Genomic DNA, 15,646 nt, shown 5'->3' on the forward strand with positions numbered 1-15,646 from the left:
AATCTCTCTGCCAATATATTCGCATATATTTTATAATCCATATTTAGGAATGATATTGGCCTAAAATTCGAAACCAATATCTCCTCCCCTTTTTCTTTTGGCAGAAGGATTATATAGGCCTCTTGCCATGACTGAGGTATATTTCCCTTCTCTAGTGCCTCATTCACTAATTTATGGTATGTGTCCATTAGCTCTTCTTTTAGAATTTTATAATGTTGACTCCCCAGGCCGTCCGTTCCTGGCGATTTCCCCAATTTTAATTTTTTTATCGCCCAGGTAATTTCTTGTTTGGAGATCGGGTCATTTAACAATTTTATTTCCTCCTCTTTTAATACTTCTCCCCTATACTTCCCCAAATAATTTTTGATTTCCATCTCCTTTCCGGCTTCCCCTTTATATAGTTTTTTATAGTACCCAATTAAACATCTTTGTATCTCATCAATCTTTGTCCAGCATTTTCCTTCTTCTCTTACTTTTGTTATAATTTTCTCGTTTTGTTTTTTCCTTAATTGCCATGATAAAAATTTCCCCATTTTATTTCCCTGTTCAAACTGTCTTTGTCTATACCAACTGACTTTTTTTCCAATTCTTGATCTACCACATTTTCTAATTCTTTTTGAAATATTTTTATCTGACTTACCAAATTCCCATCTTTCGGGTTTCTCCCAAGCTCTTTTTTTACTCATATTCATGGTGTAATATGGGATCTGTGAATTCATGCAATATTGCAGTTGCCGTTCGGTGAGCCTGCAGACAACTTGCAATTTTTCTTTTTACAGAAGGGAAGCAATGATTATGCATGAGGATTCCTCTGTCCTTCCCCATCCAGATGCCCTCATGATGTTTTGAACAAAACCTTCTACCAGCCCCAGCCAACATAGCCAATGGTGACAACATAATCCAGATATCATCCAACAACATCCAGAGGGCCACAGGTTCGGGAAATCCACCCTATCTGACTAGAACCAAACAATCTGTTAACTTACAGGAAATAGGATTCATACAGGGAGCTCTTAAAAGTTCTGAATGCATATCAACTGAATCTTTGCTAATTTTGCCAATTCAAATGTAGCCACTCACTTAAAATTTCCAAAAGAAAAAGCAACTTCCAAATAACAAACATTACCTTGTAAGGACAATAAGCCCCACCAGTTCCTTTTCACATGTTTCTGCAAAACGTGAGTTGTCCACACTTCCATAGAGGTTCATCATAAATTCCAAGACATTCTCATTGCGAAGGACTTTGTGGCTCACATCTGCACATAGCATCACTTTGTCCTCAAACTGTCCAATAGTCACAGCAAATCCTGGCCAAAGAGTCAATCTGAAAGAAAAGGATGACAAAGACATATCTGGGTAGATCTAATAAATCCAGACTGTGTATACTCTCTGGTTCAAAGGCAGGGCATGTATATGCAGGAATGAAACTAGAATTACATTTTAAGCATGGTGGTATATAAAAGCAGTTCTATATTTGGACATACCGGTAGTTTAACAGCTGAAGCTTACGTTTGCTGCAAAAAGATTAAGGCTGCAATTCTTATGCAGGAGCAAATCCAACTGATTCCAATGAGACTTACTTATCTGGAGTAAATATGAATAGGATTGGGCTGCACATAAAACATATTGCCATACAAACAATCTACCAATAAGAGATTTAATTATGTAATTACAAGACGGGGGCAACCAACTCACTTGTGCTGGGGAATTTCCACTGGATCTGAAGGACTGTAGAAGTTTCGTCCAATTTGGTGCATAGACAACTTTTTCAAAACCCTAAATAGTAACATATGTTTAAATATGGCATGCAACAGAAGCATCATTTTCCTAATTTGTTAATTTTACACAGGGCAAACTTCTCAAATCTAACTAAACATGTGAACTAAAATCTACCTTGGCAGAAACTATTCGGGTGTATAGACTATAGTTAGAACAATCAAATACAGTGGTCCCTCGACTTACAAACTTAATCTGTTCCGAATGCACATTCGTAGGTCGAAAAGTTCGGAAGTCGAAACGCGGCTTCCCATAGGAAAAAAAAATCAGAAAAATTCATGTCGAAAAAACGCATGGACAAATTCATAAGTAAAAAACACGCATTTAAAGCCGCCAACCGTTTCCATTTGGATGTAGAAAAATTCGTAAGCGTGCAGCCATTCGTCCCGTTCGTAAGTTGAAACCTACGGATGTCGAGTAATTTGTAAGTCGAGGGACCACTGTAGAGTTATATGGTACTTTTTAACATGCTTATATAAAAAGAGCAATTTTCATGTAATAAATCTTGAATGGTTAATTTGAGGCATCAGCACCACGAAGAGCACAGCTAGAAGAAATTTGTGGGAAATGTCTGAATGTGACTGGTGTCTTGGGGATTTTGGATGGGCTAATCTGAAAGTGGTCTGCTGATTTCAAAACAACTGGCAATGGAAATGAGATTTTTTATCAGCATTCTGACTATCCCACATTGGAAGTTGTATCTGATGCCCACAATAACTAGTGGGTAGGTTTAGAAATACAGGGGAACCTCAGTTCCCGAATGTCTTCATTGTCATACGTTTCGGTTCTCAAACGCCGAAACCCCGGAAGTAAATGCTTCCGTTTTCAAACTTTTTTTGGAACCCAAATGTGTGATGCGGCTTCCGCTGAGTGCAAGAAGCTCTTGCAACCAATGGGAATCCGCGCCTTGGTGGCTAATACCCCAGAGGACAGGATCACACTTCAAAATGACCTTAACAGATTAGACAACTGGACCAAAGCAAACAAGATGAATTTTAACAGGAGAAATGTAAAGTACTATACTTGGGTAAAAAAAATGAAAGGCACAAATACAGGATGGGTGACACCTGGCTTGAGAGCAGTACACGTGAAAAGGATCTAGGAGTCTTGGAAGACCACAAACTTGACATGAGTCAACAGTGTGATGCAGCAGCTAAAAAAGCCAATGCAATTCTGGGCTGCATCAATAGGAGTATAGCATCTAGATCAAGGGAAGTAATAGTACCACTGTATTCCGCTCTGGTCAGACTTCACCTGGAATACTGTGTCCAGTTCTGGGCACCACAGTTCAAGAAGGATACTGACAAGCTGGAACATGTCCAGAGGAGGGCAACCAAAATGGTCAAAGGCCTGGAAACGATGCCTTATGAGGAACGGCTTAGGGAGCTGGGTATGTTTAGCCTGGAGAAGAAAAGGTTAAGGGGTGATATGATAGCCATGTTCAAATATATAAAAGGATGTCATATAGAAGAGGGTGAAAGGTTGTTTTCTGCTCCTCCAGAAAGTGGACACGGAGCAATGGATTCAAGCTACAAGAAAGAAGATTCCACCTAAACATTAGGAAGAACTTCCTGACAGTAAGAGCTGTTCGACAGTGGAATTTGCTGCCAAGGAGTGTGGTCTTCTTCTTTGGAGGTCTTTAAGCGGAGGCTTAAAGGAATCTGTCAGGAATGCTTTGGTGGTGTTTCCTGCTTGGTAGGGGGTTGGACTGGATGGCCCTTGTGGTCTCTTCCAACTCAATGATTCTATGATCCAATTGGTAAACCATAGTTACCGTGTTTCTCATAAAATAAGACACACCTAGAAAATAAGCCATGGCAGGATTTTCCTGGGTTGAAAAAAATATAAGACATACCCCAAAAATAAGCCATAGTGGTGGGAGCAGGTCTGGATGGCGCAATGGAAGAGGAAATGCCTCTCAGGGCCAGGAACCGGATGCTGCTGCCCCTCCAAAATGCCCAGCAGCGTGCCCCGCACCGAGCGGGAGGTGGGACGCAGCAAGAGCCGCAGAGCGCGCCGCTCCAAGCGCCGACCGGGCGGCGGGACGCAGCAAGAGCCGCAGTGTGCGCCATGCCAAGCCCAGACCTGGTGGCGGGACGCGGCAAGAGCCGCAGTGCGCACCACTCCGAGCGCCGACCCAGTGGCGGGATCCGGCAAGAGCCGCAGCGTGCGCCGCGTGGAGCTCCGACCCAGCGGCGGGACCCGGCAAGAGCCGCAGCGCACGCCGCGTGGAGCCCGGACCAGACACGACCCAGCAGCGTGCCCTGCTGAAGCGCTGACAAAGCGCCCAGCAGCGCAGCAGCCAGTTCCGGGCGCCGAGCCGCTACAGGAAGAGAAGGTAATTTTTTAAAAAAAAATAAGACACCTCCGAAAATAAGCCATAGGCTTATTTTCATGAGTAAAATAAATATAAGATGGTGTCTTATTTTATGAGAAACACGGTAACAGCTTACTATGGACACACAAATGGCTAATTTACTAATTGTGGTTTGTTTGAGTGAGAAACAACCAAACCATGATCTCTGCTCCAGGTATAATACTAAGCTGGGGGTCGTGGTTTGCTGTTTCCACCCATGCTAAAGGAGAAGAAAAGCAAGAGTGAGCCCTGCGTTCACGGTTAACCATAAGCTATGGCTTTCTGTGACTTGTGAACTAGGCCACTGGATGCACTGAATATATGGACCTCTTGCCAGAAAATTAAATATTTAGTTGCAGTTAAAAATGTTAACAGTGAAAGTGGCTTAAATTACTTTTTCAATAATAAAACTGCACCCAAAGAAGTCTGGAAAGAGAAACATGATAAACTGCTAGTGATGTTTAAGGTTTTGTTTTAATAGCTGGCTGTTTTATTGTTTTAGCAGAATATGAATATTCTGAGCATCTTTTTATAACCAACTGATCTTTGACAATAAATTACCAAAAGGCTTACTTCTTAAAGACGATGTTTAAAAACTGAATGCACACAGGATTGCTGGGAAGCAGCTGGTGGGTTAGTGTAATAGTCATCTTCACAGTTTCATCCCTCCGGGTTACACAAGACAGTTCTGTAACCTAAACAGGGATCAGTGGAATATATGAGTTATGTGGTTTCTCTTCAGACTACATCTTCTCATTTCTATATACTGCAAAAGGATTGTACTCAGAATATTGTAGACCCTGGGATGAGCTAGGAAACTAATGGCTGAAGTCTCATGCCTAGCTTGCTTTTCTTTTAAATATGCATACTAAAGCCTCCGAGTTCTCTTCATAACTGAAAGGAAAGCGGCTATCACACACCAGACAGCTTCTACAACCAATGAACAGCAGGAAGTCTACAGATTGTCAAGGCCTGGTATAAATGTAGGAGCCTTATCCAGAGAGGATATGGCTATCAATGGCTTCTAGGCATGAAGGCTATGCTACCTCCAGAATCAGAGATGCAAGTAGGGAGACTGCTCATGACCTGTTGGAGGCATCTGGTTGGCCAATGTGAAAACACGATGCTCGACTAAATGGGCCTTTGGTCTGATGTAACAGGACATGTCTTATGTTTTATGACGGGGCAGTTACACCAATCAGGGAAATAAAATTATTGATTTTCATTATTTGAAATAAATGAATCTCGGGACAGGCAGATAATTTTACTAATGAAAGACTTTCCCAGAGTTTTATTATTTTTGCAAGCCATTCATGCTTTGGAGGGGCTAATAAAGAGTTTCCAGGGTGTGACATAAACCAGATTGGAAGTTATAAGCAAGTTTGAAGTTACTTTATACATTTTTATGGGGGAATTCCAGAGCCTCTATCTTTCACACAACTTCTGCTTTTTTCACACACAAGCAGCAACATGCTAAATGAACAAAACAAAAAAATGAAGAGGAGGCATCTGGGAGGAGGAAAGCCCACCTCAGGCAACACCATGGAGGAGGTCATTTTCCAACAGGCCATCTAGCAAGTCATACCTTTCCTCTCAGCCCAGCCATGATTAGAACTACTGAGGAAGAAGAGGGCAAAAATGCTGATACTGGATCTGAATAGTATCGGAACAGAGAAAAGGTGAAAGGATGAAGAAGAGAAGACAGTAGGCAAAAGTGAGGGAATGCAAGTGAGAAGGGGAGATTGGATGACCACCTGTCATGTATGATCTAGTTGAGATTTCTGCATTACTCTTCATTTTTCTGAGCAACCAGGGATGAGGGGAGCTGGTCACAGCAGGAGGGGGAGACTCCCTGGCTTCTTCAGCAGCCAGCCTCCACTCTGTCTCTGGTTCTGGACTGCTCTCTGCCACAGACTCTTCCTGCTCTTTAGCTTCTGACACCTCCTCCTCCCAATCTTGTCCTTCTGACTGCTTATCATTGTCTCACCACCAATCCCCTGGCTCTGAGTCTTTTCCCCCTGGGGGTTCACTTGGGGGGTTCGCCAGCTGGTGCCTCTCACCAAGCCTTGGCATCCAGCTAGTCCATGACACCCTTGTTAGTGCAGTACAGCATCCCCAATAGGTGGGCATCCAACCACTGCTTAAAAATCTGTAAGCAATGGGAGTCCACCACCTTCTAAGGCAGTCTCTGTTCCATTGTCAGAGGAGCTCATACCATTAGGAAGTTCTTGTGATTTGAACCCACGGTTTTAGGTCCTATCCTCTGGAGCAACACAAACCAAATTTGTTCCATCATCTACAAGACAACTCTTACAATATTTGAAGGCTAACATATAGCCTATTAAGCAACTCTTTCCCAAACAAAATATATCAGAATGTTGGCTCCTGCATATTTTAATGATGCACACGATCTTACCTTATTCTCCAGTTTCTCTGTTAGAAACAGAGATGCACCATCAAATACTTTGGTTTTCCCCTGAAGTTCAGCATGGCCATACAACAGCGCAGTCCGCAAACGTCTCGACACCAGCTCTGGCATAAATTCTACATGATACTGATAAAGCTGCCATTCCCTTGGCAAGCCTAAACTAAACAGGTTGGTAACAAGTTTCACAGGAATTCCACTTGAGCCTGAAATAGACAAACTTGTTAAAAATTCACTTTGCATGAACAAATATGTATTCTTGATTCTTTTCAATGTGCTGCTTGCCTTGGTTGGGTAAAACTTTTCTCCAGGCAAGGACAGACCTAAACTACAAATCACTCCTACTGTACCAATGAAGATATACTTGCAGCTGCCATAACAATGTAGTGTTTAGCATACAGAGCCACACAACAGGGGCTAAATATGTGACTGCCTTTCTATTTGAATGTTATATAAATTTACCTTAAGACTATAGGCCTGGTTCACACATAACACTAAGACATAACCAAGTCAATACACAAGCATAATATAATAATAATTTTTTTTATTTATACCCTGACCTCCCTGGCCAGAACCAGGCTCAGGGCGGCTAACACCAATAAAATTACAATAAAACGTAAAATAAAAACAGTTAATTAAAATACGGGTTAAAATACAATTTAAAATGCAGCCTCATTTTACTAGTAGCCCATAAATCGAAACCATAAAGGGAGAGAAACATAAGGGTCAGACTGAGTCCAAACCAAAGGCCAGGCGGAACAGCTCTGTCTTGCAGGCCCTGCTGAAAGATGTCAAATCCCGCAGGGCCCTGGTCTCTTGTGACAGAGCGTTCCACCAAGTCGGGGTCAGTACTGAAAAGGCCCTGGCTCTAGTTAAGACCAATCCAACCACCTTCCGGATCGGGACCTCCAAAGTGTTATTTGTGGACCTTAAGGTCCTCTGCGGGGTATACCAGGAGAGGCGGTCCCGTAGGTACAAGGGTCCTAGGCCACATAGGGCTTTAAAGGTCAAAACCAGCACCTTAAACCTGACCCTGTACTCCACCAGGAGCCAGTGCAGCTGGTAAAGCACTGGATGAATGTGGTCCTGCGGCAAGGACCCCATAAGGAGCCTCGCCGCGGCATTCTGCACCCGCTGGAGTTTCTGGGTCAGCTTCAAGGGCAGCCCCGTGTAGAGCGAGTTACAATAATCAAGCCTGCAGGTACACACAGTAAAAAAAAAAAGAATCGCAATTTTGTTCTGCCCCACCCTCCAGTCCTACTGCTGTCACCCTACTCAGAGAAGCCATGGTTTCTCTTTGCGTCACAGGCAAACCTTGGTTTGTCTCCCCTGAACAAACAACAAATCTTGGCTACAGCTTATGACTTGTCTGAAGCGAGACAAATCACACACCATAGATGACTGTGGGTAGCGCAGCAGCAGCAGAGCTGGTAGGGGGAGTGAAATGGACATCATTTTTACTGTGTCTGCATGTTCATGCTTAGTGCTATATGCAAACTGGGACAAAGAGTGTATACAATGCCTATGCTATGTATTTGGCATGCACTCAGCATAGCTGCCAAGTTTTCCCTTTTCTCACGAGGAAGCCTATTCAGCATAAGGGAAAATCCCTTAAAAAAAGGGATAACTTGGCAGCTATGGCACTCAGTTGTGAAGGCTGTATGAGATTAGCTCTGGTTCTCTTCAATGTTGTGATGCCCGTTCAACTTTCTTCCGACTCCCCAGGCATGAATGTGCCAAATTAATTAACAACCCAAAGCTTGATAGAATAACACAATATAAAAAGTAGACACACCTGAACTAGGGATCAGAGAAATCCTCTGAAAATGGACTTATTAAGCAGATTTCCTTCTGTCTCCCCATTTACACCCCACTTTGAGAGGGGCCATCTTTTGTATTTATGGTACCACGACTGCTGTTTTCACTACACATTTTTTGTGTGCATTCCTCATCTCACAGCAGGTGGCGCTGTGGGTTAAACCACAGAGCCTAGGGCTTGCCGATCAGAAGGTCGGCAGTTCGAATCCCTGCGACGGGGTGAGCTCCCGTTGCTCGGTCCCTGCTCCTGCCAACCTAGCAGTTCAAAAGCACGTCAAGAGGGCAAGTAAATAAATAGGTACCACTACAGCGGGAAGGTAAACGTTTCCGTGCGCTGCTCTGGTTTGCCAGAAGCGGCTTTGTCATGCTGGCCACATGACCTGGAAGCTGTACACCGGCTCCCTCGGCCAATAACGCGAAATGAGCGCCACAACCCCAGAGTTGGTCATGACTGGATCTAATGGTCAAGGGTCCCTTTACCTTTACAATCTCAGTTTACTCAGCTGAATTTTAGCAAACCTTTTGCCAAGGTACAAATTCGCTGTTCTGGCTGTTTTACAAATTGGTCTAGTGCATGGGTGGGCAACCAGTGGTCCACATAAATGATGTGGTTAAAGCCCCTCCCACCACCAGTGGCCTGCCAGCTCCCAATACACTATTCTGGTCGTGGCAGTGGCTGCAGCAGCATCACTGGGGGAAGATGTGTGCAGAGTCAAGCAGCCTTTGTCATGCCCTACAAGTGGCTTCAGTGTGGATGCAACCAAGTTTGCTTGGAAAGAGCAATTCATATTTTCCAGTGTAAAGCAGACAAGAAGAGCCTGTGGCTAGACCATGAGACACAAGAGAGAAACAAGAGAGAAAAATAAAAATAAAGAGAGAGCAAGAGATTGGTTATTTGGTGGCTTTGTGCCTTCTCTCTTTCTGTAACTGAGCACACAACTCCAACTTTTTCTTAAAGCACACACAATCACTTCCCAATGGCAAGGCTATGCACAGGCAACTCTATTCTCTCCCATAACACGGCAACTGGAATATTGCTGCAGCTTGGCTGCTACAGTGCTAGGAAAGCTCAGGGCAAAGGCCATGTTGCTGTAGTAGGATGGCTACTTCCAGATGAAAATCCCTTTCCAGACAAAGATACCTGTTTTAGAATCTTTTACATGTTTTATTGTCTCCCTGGTATTTACTCCCATGTCTTGAAAGTTGCAACGGATCCTTCCCCCTCTGTCCATCACTTTATACCCAGAACTTCCGACAGAGAAGCCATCTAGAAGACAAAGCAAACATAAAATCAAAGAGAATGAGGAAAAACTCACCATGAACATCATTTAACTATCAACAAAATGTAAAAAATGAAGAAGTATGGTGAGCTTTTCCAGGAACAGCATATCAATACAAGGGTTCTGTTATGCACCCAAATATTATTTATTTATTTATTTATTTATTTATTTATTTATACCCTGCCCATCTGGCTGGGTTTCCCCCGCCACTCTGGGCGGCTTCCAACAAATACCAAAATACATTAAAATATCACAGATTAAAAACTTCCCTAAACAGGGCTGCCTTTAGGTGTTTCCTAAATGTCAGGTACTGTAGTTGTTTATCTCCTTGGAAGGCCGTTCCACAGGGCGGGTGCCACTACCGAGAAGGCCCTCTGCCTGGTTCCCTGTAGCTTTGCTTCTCGCAGTGAGGGAACCGCCAGAAGGCCCTCGGCGCTGGATCTCAGTGTCCAGGCTGAACAATGGGGGTGGAGACGCTCCTTCAGGTATATAGGACCGAGGCCGTTTAGGGCTTTAAAGGTCAGCACCAACACTTTGAATTGTGCTCGGAAATGTGTTATTGGATTAGGGGTGGGAGTCTAATGTCATATTTGGGTCCCCTGTGGTTTTATAACTGTGCGGTGTATTCTGTAATAGGAAAAAATGGTTTAATGAACCTCTGTGTCGAATTAATGGCTTAATTACCATAGAAACTACTAGTTAGCGATCTTTCCAGAAGAAGTGAGGTCTTTCCACCCCTACCTGGTTGGAGGTGATGCCATCCTAGGTAAAAGAGAACAGTAGGCTAGGGATTGTAAGGTGGGAGCTGGGAAGGCAGAGCAAGGCTTGACTTACTCTCTGTTCCGAAACTAAAGTTATAGCTCTGGGAATCCCCCTAAAAAGCTAATGGGGGAGTAAGGTACCGGTATGTTAGAGTGTCAACGCTGAGCCCCCTTCGCTCTTATGTTCAGCCTCTACATCTATATGTGAATAAAACTATGTATCATGAAGGCACCACCGTCTTCAGTAAACTTCATTCCAAGAAAACCAAACCTGGAATATGTACCTACACCCCTAAAATCTCTACTTCAAAACTGAAGTGTGTACAACAATATTTTCCTTTGGAAAATGTTTGATCTTAGAGCAAGGCCTCTCCAGATGACCTGAAGGGAAGGGTGAAGTGGTCTGTGTGGGAGAGGGTGCTCTCTCAGATATGCCATGTAAAGTTTTAAAAGCAAAAGTTTTATGTTGTGAACTACCCTGTGATGTATAGATGGAGGTGGTATACAAATTTAATAAACAAACAAACAAACAAACAAACAATTACCAGCACTTTGAACACCTTATCATGCTCTGGAGAGAAAGATGAGTTAACAATAGTCACTACTAAATAGTGATTTAAGCCAAACACTTACATTTAGGGGGGCTGTTCCCAGATCTTGTATCAGAAGTTTCTTTCTGCAAAGCAAAAGAATCCCCACTCCCAGAGCAACTCTGTGAAGTAGAAATGGCAGAAGAGAGTGGCACAAAGGTAGCAAATATCATTTAAAAATACTTTGCATAAAAGTAATTTATTTTAAAGAAAAACAAACAATTCCCTACTGATATGTAGTAGACTAGAATTGTAGAGATGTTTGTTCATCAGAACAATTGAATGCTTCAATGGGGACTTACTTGTGGTCCACCAGATATTGCTGTACCCCAGCTCCCATCAGCCCCAGCCAGCATGGTCCATGGTCAGGCATGATGGAAGCTGTAGCCCAGCATCTAGAGAGGCAGATTCCCTACCCTGGGTACAACCAACAAGTAAAGAACAGACTCCTTTAAATATATAGTATAATACAATCCATGTTATGAGGGTCTATATCCTAAGAAGTGGGCTAGAAAGCTATTAAAGAAGAAAGTGTTTAATTTCATTTATTAAAACTTTCAGTTATTAAATTAAAAACAATACCTGTCACTGATATAGTGCTTTACGTTTTAATCAATAATCCTTACAACAGACCTGTTAAGGCCGGTCTGCGTCACTTTCTGTATTGCAGATGGGAGGTTGAGAGAGTTGAACAGATTACCAAAGCCTTAAGGCTTCCTCTTGAGTTGACGGAACTTGGTGACAGAAGCAACATTTAGGGTTTCTCTTTAATGCGGCAGCTAGACTGGTGACTGGGAGCGGCCGCCAAGACCACATAACACCGGTCTTGAAAGATCTACATTGGCTCCCAGTACGTTTCCGAGCACAATTCAAAGTGTTGATGCTTACATTTAAAGCCCTAAATGGCCTCTGTCCAGTATACCTGAAGGAGCGTCTCCACCTCCATCATTCTGCCCGGACACTGAGGTCCAGCACCAAAGGCCTCTTGGCGGTTCCCTCGTTGCGAGATGCCAAGTTGCAGGGAACTAGGCAGAGGGCCTTCTCGGTGGTGGTGCCTGCCCTGTGGAACGCCCTCCCAACAGATGTCAAAGAGGAAAACAACTACCAGACTTTTAGAAGACATCTGAAGGCAGCCCTGTTCAGGGAGGCTTTTAATGTTTAATAGATTATTGTGTTTTATTTTTCTGTTGGAAGCCGCCCAGAGTGGCTGGGGAAACCGAGCCAGATGGGCGGGGTATAAATAATAATAATAATAATTATTATTTTTTAAGGTTTCCAGACTCAAAAGAGAGCAGGGCAATTAAAGGCACAGAAGTCCTGTCCTCTATTGAGTCTGGCAACCCTAGCAACATTTGGAAGATTAGAAATAAATATACTGCACAAAATGTGGTTAGGTATTCTGGGGTGTACCTAATGGTGTATAGCCCAGGCCCATAATCTGATTCTTTTGTATGTTTCACCTTGTAAACTTTATAGAAAGTTCTGTGTTTTAATTTGTATATTGTTTGCTTGTTTGGGAAGCATAACATTGGTTTCCCTATTTTGCAATAACCATTGGTTACAAGACAACAAACAATAATGACTAAGGTTTGGGAGCAATAGCCCACCACTTTCCCTCAAAAGATTAGAATTTGTGGAGATGGTCCAAGATATTTTGGTGCCTAAAACAGAAAGTTATATGGTTGTTGGCATCGATCTGTCTCAGGAGACAATGGAGGAGTGTGCCTTTGGGGCTGAGGTCAAACTGTTGGAAGGTTGCAGCACATGCTGTGGCTGCAGAGACCGACAGAGAAGAGACAAGTTTTGTTGCAGTTGGGGCAGATGAAGAAGGCAACTTTGCTGGCATTGACTAGTACCCCAAAATCGGCTGCATGTGGTGAGCCTCCACACCCTGCTTAAGTAGGGACATTTCTGAGACTTGAGTGAATACTCTCCCCCCCAAAAAACCCAACAACAACAAATCAGTCACAGAATTCACCTACATACCGGTTGCAGGGAGCCAGGTTGTCCAACCGTAAGTTCTTCTTCAGAAAGGATTTGCCCTCTGGCTTTTACTCGAGCCCGCCCAGTCATCTCTGCAGATTTAAGCTGCTGAAATAAAGAAAATGATACAAAGAAATCCAAACATTTCAAATGAGTGCTATCCAACCAGGTCAAGTTTGACTAGATTGCCCCCGGGATCCCTTCCAACTCTACAGTTCTATGATTCTAACTTCCGCTGTATGAAACTACCCGTACACTTAAGTCATTTTAAGAGGTTTCACCCATATTCCCCAACTCTCAGAGGTTCTGTGAGTGGGTGGTTCTATGGGACAGGGTTATTTCTGCATTTATTGCATTTACATCCCATCTTTTTTCCAAAGAGATCAAGGTGAAGTACAGTGGTACCTTGGTTTTCGAACATAGAATCATAGAATTGGAAGGGACCACAAGAGCCATCCAGTCCAACCCCCTGCCGGAAGACCATTCGACTTCCGAAACATTAAAAAACTGAAGCATGGATTTCCAGAAGCATTTAAGTCCTGAAAACTCAATACAGAAGCCACGTGGCATGTTCAGCTTCCAAAAGGCATTTGAAAACTGAATTAGGTACTTCCGGGTTTTCGGTGTTTGAAAGCCAAAACCTTCAACTTGTGAGACGTTCGAAAACCGAGGTACCACTGTACATGGTACTCTCTTTCCTTGTTTAATCCTCACAACCACCCTGTGAGGTAGGTTAGACTGCGAGGCAACAACTGGCCCAAGGCGAGTTTCATGGCCATGGGGATTTTAATCCTGGAGCAGTATCTTTATGAAATGGCGGCCATGGATTGGACAGGGACAAATGTGATCTTCCTCTCCCCACCCACCCCAATGGCTGGCATGTAAAGAGGTTATAGCCCTTTGTTAAAATTTACTACTTTCTTATACTGCCCTTCATCCAGGACCATGTAAAATACAGCATTATAGATAACAAAAGTAGCTAAAAAACACTGAATGCAACATCAGCAACAAAACTAAAAGACAAAAAAGTTACTAAGTCGACTGAGGGATTGCAGAGATTAAAATGTCTGGATATTGTGGGGTTTTTTTTTAAAAAACGCCATAATGCTGATTGAAAACAAAGATGGGGGGGGGGGAAGAGCCAAGATTTAGGGAAACCGAGCCTTGGAGCCGGCGGGAATCTGAATTAAGGGGGGGGGGAGCCGACGCAACGGCTAGGGCTGAGGAGACGCGGGTTCAAATCGCCCCTTTGCCCACGGGGTGGGGGCGACCTTGGGCCAGTCGCACCCAACGCTCCTTAAAGGAAACCCTAATATAAAATACGTGAGGGTATATTCTTATTCTTCTTATTTGCTTAAACCAGTACCGACCCCTTCAGGAGGTCACAGGAGGTGACACCTGGAAGCGGGAGCTCAACGCCTCCTCTCCTCCTTTCCCGCCTCGTACTGAAAGCTGAGGTGCTTCGCTCCCCAAACCCCAGCTCCCCTCCCCCTCACCGCGCACGTGCCTCAGCGCGAAGCCTCGCGACCACCAACCGCCCGCCAACGCCGAGCCCCTCGCGCGCGCGCCCGCCACGCCCACCAACCCCTGCCGGCGTCCTCGCGCGCGCCGCTCCTCGTTTAAGTTTTTGCCGGCAGGGGGCGGTGCGGGGAGGAGGCATAGCTGCCAAGTTATCCCTTTTTTTAAGGGATTTTCCATTATGCTGAATAGGCTTCCTCACGAGAAAAGGGAAAACTTGGCAGCTATGGGAGGAGGGGGGGAAGCGAGCTTGCACCGTATATTCCGAATAAATTAATTTTCTGTTGCTGGAAATTGTGGGTAAGATATGCAGGGGTGGCGGGGCAGGAGGAAACTTGGAGATTTTATTTTATTTTAATTTCCCAATCAGGTGGTTTCTTCGGGTGATAAAGGTAATTTGCAATGAGCACAAGCGCGCGCAAAAATCCCGTTGTGTTTTTCCTCCTCTGCCCGAGGCCGTCGCTGGGAGTCACGCACGCAAATCCCGGACAGCTTGCAAATAAGACATGTTTCTGCTCTGCTCCTGTTCATCCAGTTCATAAGCCGTGTCATGCTTATGATAATATTTTATTTCTCTTGTTAATTATGCTGCTTTAAATGTGCATTTTATATTTGACTTCACTTAGCAATGTTTTCTTTTGAAATGCTTTAAGATTTTTTTGTTAACTTTATGTTAAATATGTATTCAGTAGTTAACCTTTGTAATGTTTTATTTTGAAATCTTTATGATAATGTTTTAGTTTTCTGTTAATTACATTGCCTTGACTGTATATATTTGACTTTCTTCAGATGGTTTTATCTAGGTTTTATTGATTTAATATGCTGTAAAATTAAATAAAATAAAATCTGGGGTTTGTGTGTGGGGGTTCTCCCCCCCCCATAAGATATATATAAGACTTGGTTTTTGTTTTTGTTTTTTAAAGCACTTAAAAACCCCTCAAGGCATTTTGCAAAAATAAAAAAATGATAAAATAATCGGGGGGGGGGCGGACAAAACCAAGTACAGTACTGTATTTGAAAAATTCAAAAAAATAATTAAAATCAATGATAAACTTAAAACACAGGTTTGTATTGCATGCATCTGGTTAGACTTGCCTAAGCAAAAGTGTTTTTAAGCAGGCACTGGAAAATGCATCCAT

At 43.4% G+C, this 15,646-nt stretch overlaps 1 protein-coding gene across 1 annotated transcript in view; it reads right to left on the reverse strand.

Annotated features, from left to right (window-relative positions):
- The window catches only part of PIWIL4 (piwi like RNA-mediated gene silencing 4), a 33,800-nt gene extending 19,378 nt beyond the window's left edge, over positions 1–14,422 (reverse strand). The window contains exons 1-8 of the mRNA XM_035115476.2: positions 14,360–14,422; positions 12,993–13,097; positions 11,050–11,128; positions 9,517–9,642; positions 6,549–6,763; positions 4,706–4,827; positions 1,696–1,776; positions 1,127–1,324 (exon numbers count right to left, since the gene is read on the reverse strand). Coding sequence (XP_034971367.2) covers positions 1,127–1,324; positions 1,696–1,776; positions 4,706–4,827; positions 6,549–6,763; positions 9,517–9,642; positions 11,050–11,128; positions 12,993–13,079 — 908 coding nt within the window. The 5' untranslated portion in view covers positions 13,080–13,097; positions 14,360–14,422. The remainder of the gene's footprint in view (positions 1–1,126; positions 1,325–1,695; positions 1,777–4,705; positions 4,828–6,548; positions 6,764–9,516; positions 9,643–11,049; positions 11,129–12,992; positions 13,098–14,359) is intronic.
- Positions 14,423–15,646: the final 1,224 nt, after the last annotated feature.

The sequence above is a fragment of the Zootoca vivipara genome, chromosome 4 (assembly GCF_963506605.1).
Source record: "Zootoca vivipara chromosome 4, rZooViv1.1, whole genome shotgun sequence".
NCBI classification, from domain to species: domain Eukaryota; kingdom Metazoa; phylum Chordata; class Lepidosauria; order Squamata; family Lacertidae; genus Zootoca; species Zootoca vivipara.